Raw genomic sequence first — 13,260 nt, forward strand, 5'->3', positions numbered from 1 at the left:
GTCTTCTTGACACGGAAGCCCACATAGCAACTAAAATCAATCTTATTATCAACAAGGTGCGGAAGGTTCAAAAAAAGAAAATTTTTGGATAAAACGTTAGTTTTATTTGAACACCAATAAAAATATTACATAAAAAGACTAGTCGCATTTCATCAATTTGAGCAAAACTAAAATGAAGAACTAAATTCTTCATTCTAAACTTCTATTTGAATAGCATACATAATACATTATTAATAAGAAAATGAAAGAAGCCCAATTAACATAAACAGACCACCTAAATCCTAATTGATTTCTTTTGATTTTTTTTTTTTGGGCTAAACAGGGCACGTATCCTCTTAACAAAAACAATCAAGTTTGAGATATTATCAAATATTAAATGTCAGCATCTCACCTAATGAAGATTCAAACTCTGATTCACCAAGATTGTAAAAAACTAACTCCTTCTACTAAACCCAACCTCTATTAGTATTCCTCCCATTGATTGATTTCATGTAAAGTGATAAAAATTTTCCTTCAAGTTCATATCACTTCTATCCATTGTTTTCTTTGCTCGGCTCCGAGTTGCCCAAAGGTCTCTCGCTTGATTAGAGAAAAATTGATAATGAATTATTAGAAGGCACCGGTTCATTAAACTGTATGCCAGCAAAATCTCGTGGACCAATTTTTTTTTTTTAAAAAAAAAAATCTCCAATGGATAAACTTCTTAAACTCACAAGACGGTGGCTCACTGCCGGATGATCCATTTGCTTATAAGCGTCTAGTTGGCAGATTACTCTACCTCACTAGCACTAGACGTCTAGACCTGACCCTAGCTTCGTCCAATCAAAACTCAAAATAAAACAAAATGCTTGTTTGTTCCCATATCATATCAATATCAAAACTTCATTTTAATCACTACTCTCATTCCAATTCCTGTTTTTATCCTCCAGGATCTTCAAAAAGTATGGCAAGAGAAAGATACGAAGCCACATGAAACTGACCCGAGTCCCTCACCCAGAGAGCAATTCAGCATTGGATTTTTTTCTCATTACAATGGATTTTACCACTATGACCTGGTCTCCTTAGTATTGTAAGAGTTGGATGTTAATCTCTATAATTATGATAAAGTCATTGCCCATTAAAAATAATCTCTTTAAATCATTTAACTACTTTCAGCAAAAAATCGATGGAGAAAAATCCAAGTAATCAAAAATTTGAAAGAGGTCAATATCTATTGGCGTTTCTAACCCACCAATGTCCATTGGTTCTTTTCAGAAATCATTCAATTCATGAAATGTTTCATCACCTCAACGGAATAAACATGCTTAAAGGGCCTCAGGATGCTACTTTATGCACCAGGTCAATTCACAATTTCTATTCCAGTCAAAGGAAGTTCTGCGTGGAGTTGAAGAGCAACATCACCAACAACCTGCACTTGAACAATGAGCAAGCAGAGATCATATTAAAGGCTATCATTTCATTTCCTTTTCTTTTTTTCTTTTCCCCTTTTCTTCCAGTTTTTTTAATGTGTCTTGCAGGACTCAATTTCACAATATAATGCAGAAAACATCAAGAAGCAAAGAGATTTATTTTAAGATGGTGAAAATAAATTTTGTACCAATCAAGGCTTGGAGATGTACAAAAAAGTCATACCTTAGCCATGGATCTATAAGAATATTCTGTGACACCCGCAACATGAGGAGTGATAATAACATTCTTGTGTTTTAATATTGGATCGTCTGGGTCAAATGGCTCCGTCCAAGCTACATCTGTACCCAAGCCACCTAAATGACCTGACTCAAGGTGCTGAGCCACAGACTCATAATCTATTAGACCGCCTCTAGCAATATTCACCAGAAAAGCTCCCTGAATGAGTAAAGTATACATGTTAGATGTACAAGGGAAGAAACAGGCCGTATTAATGCAACGGCCAGGGACAAAACTTAATTCCACTTTCACAATGACTTGACAGGCCACGTTAGAGGTAAGGAAAAAACAAACAAAACATAACAAAACAAAAGGAAAGGAAAAAGCAAACAGTACCACACATAGAAGAAATTGAAGTTTAACGTCTTCCTTGTTAATTTCATGTCCCCCACCCAACAGCTCAAGTCTAATATAATCTCTTGGACTTGACATTCTTCAATATTGCAACCTTATCTCTTCGACTTCCTTTGGTACCACTACGGGTCCCCCCATCTCATTCAGAAGATCTCATGTGTTTCAAAAATGAAAAATTTTATCCCTATGTTTCATAGATTTCAGGGATATCGTTATGCTCTATCAAACAAATTGTTTACAACTAATCATTACTTTGCAGCTTAACGTGAATTCAGTGGTATCTCCACACCCCCCCCCCCGGGAGGGTGCATTACAATACATCGCATAAGCGGAGCTCTACCAAGCTATAACCCCCAAGCCAAGTGGAGAATGAGCTAAAGAGTGAGATGAGATCCTTCTATTCTTTTCCTTGGCGCAGCTGGGCCATCCTGGACCTGAACTAGAGACCTAGCCCATGAAATAAATCACCTCACCTACGGTCCAACCAAGTGGAAGAGAATCAATAGATTCCCTTTTGGGAGTGATTCATCCTTCCCGAATGCAGCTTACCACTCTCTATTGTACTGCACTCACCTAGCATGCTTGTTCTTTTAATAATTTTGGTCTCTGATATGTAGGGTATGTATGGATTGACGTTGGGCAAAACTGACTTCTAACTCAACTAACTTTTATAACTGAAGTTAGAGTAAAAGTCAGTTAGGGTATGTTTGGATAGGTGTTTTTAAAAAGTCAGTTGAAAAAGTTGAAAGTTGTTTGGATGATTAATAAAAAAGTTAGTTTAGTTATAAAATGACTGAAAAGGGCATAGACTTTATTGAATAGTAGTATTTGAAATTTTATGTTTTTAATGTGATAATAGTTTAAAAAATACGTAAAATTATTATGATAAAATATAAATAGTTTATTTGTCAAATTATAAAATAAAAATATTTGTTATGAAGAAAAATTTGAAACACATTGTAGATAATTAATTAAATATACATAATGGAAAACATGAATATAAATTAAAATTTATTTGGTCTAAATAAAAGCTTATTATGCTAATGAAGGAGATGAGACAGAGGAGAAAATGTGAGGCTAAATCTGGGATGCTCATTTTTAATAATCACTGTTTGAAACTGCAGTTTGAAAAGTCAAATTTTTCACCGTTGAGTCCAACTGAGGTTGAAAGCCAGAAATTGGTTGGAAAAGCTAGCCCAGCCAAATAATAGTTTTTGTCCAACTCAGTTTGCAACATCAGTTTCACAGATTCGAAGGCACAACTGTAGTTCCAAACTGCAATCCAAGCATGCCCGTAGTCTCTTTGAAGTCTAACACTTCTGATTAGTAAGATGAAAGTATCCCGACTTGTAGTAAGAAGTATCCCGGCTTCTAGTACTTACAAAACAAGATTGAATGGATATATCAAAAGCACCTTGGATTTATAATTTATCATCTTCATCGACTTGGTCCTCAAATCCATAAATATGGACATTCAAGCACTAACCCAATGTATTAAAAATTGCATGAGTCGACCCCCCTCTCTCAAACGTATTACAGCTAAAGTTAGAAGATTGCAACAAACAAAAAGAGCAAGTTTGACCAAGGCAGAACAGAAAGGGCACAACACAAAATGGAAAACAAATAAAGAGGTGTCAATCACCTGTCCAATGGACAAAAACAGGACTCAGAAAATTGGAATGAGTAGGGTTTTGAAAACCATCTGAAAAGTTATTTTCAGGGTCATGGAATGAGTAGGGTATTGAAAACCGTCTGAAAAGTATTTTTCAAGGACAAGGTTGCTTGTGGCTAGCATTGAAATTTGGTTTCACTCAAAGGAAATCAAACTACTAAAACCCCTCCTTCCCAAAATTTCTAGTAACTGAAAATGGTAGTGTAAACTTGAAAAAAAAATTATGCCATTCCCTTTTCAACTAAGAATGAAGATTATGAATTTAATGTAATCAAATATAACATCGACAAAACATGGAATGCCACTTTAATGTCAATTAACATATTTCCAAAGGAAATGAAGCAACCAAATAACCAGCAAGAATTCATGAAATAACTCACAATAATACAAAGTAAGGATGCACATACCCTTGCAACTATGTATATTATGAGTAGATTGACCGTATAAGAGACAGATAAGTAATAAATGATGGTCTGAGATAGTAACAAACCTTCTTCATCGAAGATATGAATTTGTTGTTTATAATGCCAACCTGAAATGCATCATATCGAAGTCAATAAGTATTCCAGTGAATCAGCTTTTCCATTACGAATAATATATACCATTCGTGCTAAGGAAATAAATGACACTAACTTAACATACCATCGATGCTTGAGCACATAAGGACTATTAGTCTATACTCTGTGTCAGCATATCTTTGGTAGTTAAAATAGTTAAGCATGGATCAGTTAGGTACTAACCTAACGCACCATTATTGCGATTGTAGAGAATATACTAATATTCCACATTCATGCAGTTCAGTTAAAAGACCCGAAGTAGCAAAGCCTTGGGTACAAATAACACTTGGTGCTATATTATTGTGTTTAAATGGTTTTTAAGCTCTTTTTTTTTTTTTTTTGAGTAAAAAAATGGTTTTTAAGCTTTAAAACCAAAACCTGGAATTATATGAAAAATGGAAAAACCCCAGGAAAGAAAGATTACCGATTCATAAAAATCACTTATGGTAGATGGCCCCAAAAATTCAACGAGTAACTAATAATCCCATTATATAGAAAAAAGTTATTACCATGCCTTTATGGGACAAATCATAGAGCACTATGATTTCATTAACTAATGAGATTAGCAAACGAATTGCAATTAGAATTCATACGACCAACGGCATGAGAGGACAGACACAGGTTCAAAGCAGAATGACAAGCAACAGCTGTAGCAAGGAGGAGAAGGCTGTAGAGAAAGGAGAGGGGGTAGGGAGGACACAACTAAGATATGCAAGCCATGACAAACTTGCCAACATATTTAAGCCCCCTAATCAATAAGAATAGAATAAAGAACATAAACTGTGTTTAATATAGAAGCAAACATAAGCAGAGTGGAAAGGGTTAGACCGTTTCGCTGTTCAATCTTAAGCAGCAAACGACAATGTCAGCTTCCTTTGCAAAGTCATATATATCTCCTTGATTACCCTTCAGATCGATGAGGTCACCAACATCATCTTGAACAAAGAATACAAAACATGTGAGAAAAAAGAAAGAACTGACTAGGGTATAGAGTAGTGAACATTCTAGATTCCACAACTTCAAGGAAGGTACTCACTACCATATGAAACCCAGCTCCGCTTCGTGGCAATAACTTTTACACCAAATGGTCGCAATCGCTTTGCTAAATCTATTCCAATGTTCCCAAAGCCAAAAATAAAAACCTACAGGATCAAGGAAAGACAATTTCCACAACCGGTATAAGAAATTATTGCTAATCTCAGTAACAAGGGAAAATACACCAAGAAAGAAAACAGATAGAAAAAATAGTACACTGTTCACACATTTCTTTTTCCCCCTTAGAGTGCTCTCTTTGACAATGCATTTCCACTTATTGTCTAAATGAAAAGAGTTATTAAATTCTTACCCTGAATATCAAGTTATATCACATACACAAAGTATTAGCATACGTGCTCAACAAAGCAGTATCTTATTTCATGCCCCAACTAGATGTTTCTTTGCCAGCTGTCTTATCTTCTCCCAAGTCTCAACATGGTATCCAAGCATCATTCTCACTTCCCAACCCTAAACCCTAGCCTAGATTCAAAGAAAGCCATGGACATTAAAGGCAGTGAACAACCTGAGTATATACATCTCCCGACTCCCATTCCTGATCTTCAATGTGCCATGGAAAGTTTTAGAAGTTATCAGACTAAAACTCATTTGCTTCTGTTTGTGGCAGGAGATCTTCAACCATCATACAATGTTTTGCATATTTTAGTATATACCCAATGTCGGTGGCCACAGAGAGATCCAACCAAAAGGTGACCTAGCCAGACTAAAGTTGATCTAGCCTTTGCTTTGTCCATTATTTTGTGGATTTCTACCTTAGCTCTTTCTTCAGTACCACATCCAGTCACTCTTTAATCAGATTAGAAACATCCATAGAGACCAATTCAAATGCAAAAGCAGCATAAAAAGGACTCGTAAGACAAATGCTGACATAGGCAGTGAAGTAAAGAAGGGCGCTAAATGCTAAGTTGCTTAATGTCATCTTCCTTTGCCCAGTGTAAGGAACTAGGCCCTTCTTTCAACTAACCTATAAACAGAAGGATGTTCATTCTTTTTAGTATGCATCAATTTTCATCCAATCGAGAAGAAGAATTTGATCCCTTGACTCCTAGTGCTTATTCATGTAAGCCATTCTTTTCCGTTGTGTCCGGTACTTTGGAATCCTGAGCAGGGAAAAGGAAGAACTTATGTTTTGTACACCTGAAGCCAAATTCCAAAGAATCATGATTCTCAAGAAACGGCCAGAATCCTCTTCCACATCGCCCAAGGTGGGGGGAAGCATTGGAACTGAGTGAACACCAAGGAATCAAGTTTTTCTTTCTTGTTTACCCTCTGCAAGCTTCAACTTTACCTCCTCCACTCAGCTTCCACCAACAATGACAATTTCTCCCCATCAACTGTAGCAACTTAACTTCAACTTCAACTTCACTTGCACACCCCCCCCCCAAAAAAAAAAAAAAAAGGAAAAGAAAGACAAGAAAAGAAAAGAGAAGGGGAAAAACGAAAGAAAAGAAAATTGATTGCAATTACATTTGTCCAGTTCAGGATCGCTTCCACCCTCCCCCTTCAACTTCAATCTACACTCCGGTAAACAGCAATGGCATTCTGTCTCAAATCTACTCTCTTCTTCTCCCCATCTTGATCCCTTCATGCTCCTTTGCCTTCACCCTTTCTTGGCCTAAAAACTTTCAATTTCTCATTCTCTCTTTTTCAGATTGTTTTGATTGTGGTTTTCATCAACCGAGCTGTGTATTGGTTGCTAAGTATTGCTGGATATTTGCTTTTTGGCCAGTGAAGAAGGCAGGCCTCCAACATGAGCACTCTGCTCTTGTGGTGATAATAGGTTTTATTTTCTTTAAGATAAGGGTATTTTAGTCTTTTCTCAATAAAAGTGTACATATCAAGCAAATATTAGATAAGAATTCCATCAAGTTCTTTTGACATGACAAACATGCTTCAAATTCAATTCCATTATGTTTCCTATTGCAATTCCTTCAAAAGTCTCTACAACACACGAAATGGTCCTTTAATTTTTACAAATTATTGTCCGTTTCTTTTCTTTCTTTCTTTTTTTTTCCCTTTTCTTTTTTGTGAAAGGATATAACTCATTCTCCTGATAGGGAAAGGTTTTCTTCAGATAAACCCAGTTGGAAACCAAAAGGCTCCCTCTAAGGTATAATCGTTTATCTGGTCTATATTATTGAATAGGATGGACAATATAAGAAGCAATGCAGGTTTGCATAGCTAAAACAGCCCTTTCTTAAGATATTTTACCGTGCGTAGGAATAGCTTAGAATCAGCAGTGCACCAGTTCTTAAACCGTACAACTGACATTGGCTGTGCATTTTAACACTGGAGGCTTCTGTTTCAAAAGGAGAGGCTGACGCATTGTGGTGAGGTACAGTATTCGCTACAATGGTGCATATGTAGTTGGAGACAAAGCTGAATTTTTAATTTGTCTTCCAAAAATGTGGGAAAGGATAGTTTCAAGTCCTCAATTCGGAGCGCTGATCATTGTTTCTCTAAGAAGATTGCCATGATGCCTACTTTTACAAAAATAATTTGTAATCTTTCATGCCAATTTTCCTTTTGAGGTTCTTTTTGGAAGATATCTTATTTTTCTATTTTGCAACATAATGCATCCTCAATAAAGATCATTTTTCTGGGGGAAAAACTAAAAATTAAACCAATTGACTTACTGTTTTTCCCTGTAATGTTTCACCAATTGGATCCCCAAGCTTCTTCTGTTTTATGGCAGTTCGCATTTCATTCTGCAATAACAATTTATTTGCGTTAGTCATCCATCAGTTTTTTTTTTAATCAGGAGAAAGTATAAAGGCCAAGTAATAAGGTAATCCACCATATACAAGATTACAGTTTGTTACATCATGGATCAAAATTAGACATAGAGAAACTTGCTCAACATCCCCATTAGAGAGTTTAACTACATAGTCCTCTCCTCTATTATGAAAAAATTGTACATTCCACCATCCAAACCAAAAGATGCCTCATAATAAATCCCACTTTGACCAAGTCCTATGTAGAAGCAAATTGTTGTTAGATAGGATAATAGCCAGGGCCTGGGAATGGGGAGTTTAAAAGGGAGCACTCAGTTAATTAGGCGGTTTATTGCCGGTTGAAGGGCAATGAAGGGTGCTTCAAGGAAATTTAGTATCTAAAAGCGTTTCCCTAGTTGGTAAATGGATTTAGCCTCTGATACCTGCTTTATGACATAGGATACAAGACTAAGCATCTAGCAGAATGGTTGGAGTCCTAGTCCAGGATTGTTGCTGCTTATTCAAGCCCTTGAAATTTTATTTCTCATGTACATCTCTCCTTTGCCGTATTGCTTTCTATGAATTAGAAGCTGGCATCCACTTTTACTTTTGGGATGATAATTGCATTGGTCATTGTTTTTTTTTTTTTTTTTTGGTTGAAATTTTTCCATGTGTTTATAGGCTATTTTCATTGAGAAATGCATCAATTTCTTAACGTTTTGATTAGGCAAAGAAACCATGCATCTTGAAATTTCAACTTTCTAGACATCTTAATGATAGAGTTGTAGATGATCTTGCTTTGTTGCAGGAAACAATTGTCTCCTTTCCTGTTTTCTCTTTAACCCTGATAGAAGGACTTGGAATTTGGACTCTTCAGGCTATTGTACTTGCTATTATTTTAAATGCATGATCCTTAACCCAAAGTCTCTATCTATCCCTTTGTCCGAGAAACCGTGGAAAGTGAACGGCCCTTGTAAGATACAGGTTTTGGTAAAGTAAAGCTGCCTAACATCATAGGAGTAGACTATTTCCAGATTTTCTGGCTATAAAATTTATTAGCTTTTGGTAGGCAAGAGAAGCCAAAAATTCTTTAGCAGTGTGCAAACTCAGGTAGTTTTTGGTGTCTTTGGTTGAAACAGAAAGTAAATGTTTAATTGAAGATTTCTTGCACATCATCTCCTTTGTAAGAGGATTATCTTCACCGCTTTGTGGGTTTTAGTTAATTGCATTTTAATAGGATTGTGCCTTGTTGCCTGTCGATTTCCAAAGGGAATGGAGGGATCTTTTGAGTTAAAATGTCGGGTGCTTTCTTTTGTTTAAGGAAGATCTCTTGTTCTTTGTTTATGTAACGTTTTGTACTACTCACTCTACTCATTAATAACTTTGTTTCTCCAACATAAAAACAAGATAATAACTATTAAGTCAAGTGCCTTTGTTAGACATGCAAACAACAATGAAGCTTTGTTGAAGAAACCTCAGTGCTTATAGGTGCTTGGGGCGCCTCTTGTGTAATGTCATGTTCTACGTTACTTTTATCAAGCATAGTGATTATAGGTGCTTGGGACTTCTCTTGTGTAATGTCATGTTCTGCGTTACTTTTATCAGGCACAGTGATTATGGGTGGGCAGGGCTTCTCTTGTTTAATGTCATGTTCTACACTACTTTTATCAGGCATCTAATCTACCCTTTCGGAATCTTCACTATTGTTCACTAATCCAAAACTGAAGACCTCATACTTGGCGGCGAAGGAGACCCAGCATTAGATATATGGCCATTTCTGCACACGAACTAGAATTTCCAGTACCATCACTAGGAATCCTAGCAACTTTAACTCCATGCTTGGTTGCAGCATCAATGTCAACACCTTTTAAAAAAAAACAAGTCACAAAAGAGCATAATGAATAAAAAGCAAAAGGAAAATCTAAATGTCATATAACAAAAAAGAAAGGCAATGATAAGATCTCCTAGAACCATTACTAAAGAAAATCAACTGACTCCAAACACAGTACCTTCCAGACCAACCCCATACTGCATAACAAGCCGCATGTTAACTGCACGAGAAATTATGTTTGAATCTAACCTCATGCTTTTTACTATGCACATGTGATAGTCAGCAATAGCCTTGGGCACATCATCCAAGGGGAGAACATCAACCTATACATGGAGAACCTCATTCTCATTACAATAAAGATCATAGCAATAGAGTTTTATTACTCTAGAAAGAAAGCATTAACCTAACACCTGAACCGTTTAAAGCAAACAAAAGAGTTAAAGTCAATTCTACAATAGAGCATGCAGTAGTGCAATACTCTTTGATTATTTAATAGGAAATCTATATTCAATTAAGAAAAAATTATAGTCAGAAGAAAATCAACTACCATCACAATGACAAGCATAAACAGATTGATTGGAGCTTCTGTTTTTACAGAAAAAGAAATGATACTGATGACAAGAAATACAATGGAACAGAGAAGGAAAAGCTAAAAAAGAAAAAAGAAACCGGCACAGCTTGCAAATCCCTCTACTTGACCAGCAGAAGTAACCTGAAGACTCTAGAAAAGTAAAAGCAGATCCGGAGAGCAAATCACTTCTTCAATTAAAAATTAAAATCAGAACCACGGATTGGCAAATTTATCTCAGAAAGTAACATTTACAAAGCTAAAACACGTTCTAATATTGAGCAAAATTATATAGAAAACTTGCCATTGAATCCTAACTCATTCTTGCTCACAGCTGCATTCTATAACAAAATAAACAAAAATATGTTGAACATACGATAAAACAATGATTAAATAAATCAAAACACATGCAATAATATTAAAGTACCTTGATAGATGAATGATTCTGCAAATACTCTCTTGTATAATCATGAGAAGCAGGAAAGTGGGGCCCACAAAACAAAACACGGGTGATACGGTTGTCAAGATCCTGGATCATGCTCCCATCTCCCTCCATAATATTCACACTAGAAAATTAAAATAGGTACCAAAGATTTAATAAGAATAAACATCATATAAATCCTTGAAAATTTTAAGTCAGACATTAGCATTTGTCTTTTTAACTTTCACATTTTTTCCTTATCTCAATTTGGAAGAGAAAGTATAGATCACAATAAAGTTGAGTACACAAAAACTAACATGTAGATACACAAAACAGAAGAATAGGATACCATGATCCATAGTAGAAAAGAAAAATATTTATACACAAGGATAAAACCACATAAGATCATCAATATATTATAATAAAATATAATGTGTTGATGAAATTAAATTTTATTTCAATTCCTTAAATTTTGAGTCAGTCTGTGCGATTAAATTTTGATGCCCCTACGATTAAGGGGCTTTTCTAGTTAGATAAAATGTGCTTAAAAACCAAATTGACCAATTCCAATAAAGAATCCATTCCCTTCTAGGAATATTGTAAACACGCCAACTTATTTAGTTTTATTCTATCACAGGACATGATGACCTGGAACGTCAGAAATGCTGTAGAGCCAAGTGAAAAGAATTAAAAAAAAACAAATATTGCAAGCTCATGTCTTACAGATAGTAGAGAACATCGGGAGGCGAAGCCACAATCTGTAGCACAATTATTTTCATGACGCAGAACCAAAAGGTAAATATATCATATACTTTCTTTCAACCAACGCAAACAACTTACATAGCCAATACAATCTTGGGGTGTTAAATGGTTTAGAGAAATGAAAATCTGTCACTATAAGAAGGATTCACTGATGAAATCAGCTTTCTCAGAACAAAAAATAGATTTAAGGACAACAATGTTTCGCTACCAAGGTACAATCATCTATCAGGCAGGAACAGGCAGGGTGCAATCAATATACACGAATAATTAAAAAAAAAAAATTTATGATAAAATTAAAGATTTAAAAAAAAAAAAAAATCAAAGCGTCACCGGGAAGCAAATTTTGCGGCGGAAGTAATGAATGAGCAACTTTGAATATTTGGCGCTAAGGAATGCTTAGGCCTCTTGAGCGAACGCAGGAACCGTTGAAAATTCATGCCCAGAAGCCAGAATCCGGCGAACCAAATTCGCTTTTGGGCCCTGGGTTATACTTATAACAGTGTTGTACAGGAGGGGCATTCATCAGGCGGCCTTCTGCGCATGGACACGTGAAATCTCTGATTAGTGCTGTGCAAAGTACTCCCTCCGATTCAAATTCAAAATATAAACTAAATATCAACAATAACTAAAATCAATTTAAAACGATAAATATATAAGATATATATTTGTTTTTCTAATATACTCCTATTAATAAAGAGAATAAGTAAAAAATCTAATAAGTAAATTAAAGAGAAAAGAGAATATAAGGAAGTAAAATTAGAAAAAACTTATTAAATGTTTGGATGAAAGTGAATGTGATCTTATAAAAAAATCAAAGAATAAATGAATTAAAGAGAAAAGAGAATATATGGGGGTAAAATTGAAAAAAAACTTACTAAATGGTTGGATGAAAGTGAATGTGATCTTATAAAAAAAATCAACTCATTTAAAAAAGTTTAGCTTATATTTTAAACCGAAGGAAATACTGGAAAAAAAACAAGGACAGACAGAAGAGGATGCGCTTTTGCCAGGCTTGTCTGGTATTCCTCCAATTCCTAACATTCCGCTCCTGAATATAAGGGAAAAAAATATGTTAAACTAAATATTTGTAATAAATAGATATTTTTTTTTAAATATTCATATTAATCAAGTACATTGGTTAGAACTTAGAACTATTATTGTTAGAATGACTGTTTTGGAAAAAAAATGTATAAATATGAGAGACAAAGCGGATTGAGGTTTTATATTTAGGACCAAAATAAATGTTAAATGAGGTCTTATACTAAGAAACTTGAGGTAGTAGAAACTTATTTTTATTTTGATTCTTAATATAACTCATATTTATCATATTTATCAATTTTTTTAAATTACTCTTATTAATACTCTCTTAACCATAATAAAATAGAAGAGAGAGAAAAAAGATATTAAGAAAGATGATTACAGTGTTATACATTAAATAGGTGTTATATTAAAAATAAGAGAAATAATACCTCCACATCTTTAATACAAAAGACTCAAGTTAATTAATTTAGGGTCCGCTTGGTTCAAAGAATCCATTAGAATGGAGAGAAATTGAAAGGAAGAGAGGAAAAAATTTCCAGCGAGTGAATGTTTGATTCACACCGAAATTGAAAATGGGTTTAATAAAAAAATTTATATTTAA

The 13,260-nt window shown here is 34.8% G+C and overlaps 1 protein-coding gene across 2 annotated transcripts; it reads right to left on the reverse strand.

Moving 5' to 3' along the window:
- Positions 1-1,096: 1,096 nt before the first annotated feature.
- On the reverse strand, positions 1,097-12,104 carry LOC114714948 (hydroxypyruvate reductase). 2 transcript variants are annotated; one of them, XM_028899740.1, is made up of 10 exons: positions 11,949-12,104; positions 10,863-11,001; positions 10,046-10,190; positions 9,773-9,900; positions 7,959-8,030; positions 5,309-5,411; positions 5,098-5,204; positions 4,203-4,244; positions 1,633-1,845; positions 1,097-1,408 (listed from the first exon to the last, which is right to left on the reverse strand). In XM_028899740.1, exons 1-10 carry the CDS (start codon positions 12,053-12,055, stop codon positions 1,340-1,342), a joined length of 1,125 nt encoding a protein of 374 aa, XP_028755573.1. In that variant the 5' UTR covers positions 12,056-12,104; the 3' UTR covers positions 1,097-1,339. The 2 variants fall into 2 exon arrangements, with proteins under 2 accessions (XP_028755573.1, XP_028755572.1); XM_028899739.1 differs by having other exon boundaries at positions 5,306-5,411.
- Positions 12,105-13,260: the final 1,156 nt, after the last annotated feature.

Source organism: Neltuma alba, unplaced genomic scaffold (assembly GCF_004799145.2).
Source record: "Neltuma alba isolate B1F8T4 unplaced genomic scaffold, ASM479914v2 tig00011557_pilon, whole genome shotgun sequence".
Lineage (NCBI taxonomy): Eukaryota > Viridiplantae > Streptophyta > Magnoliopsida > Fabales > Fabaceae > Neltuma > Neltuma alba.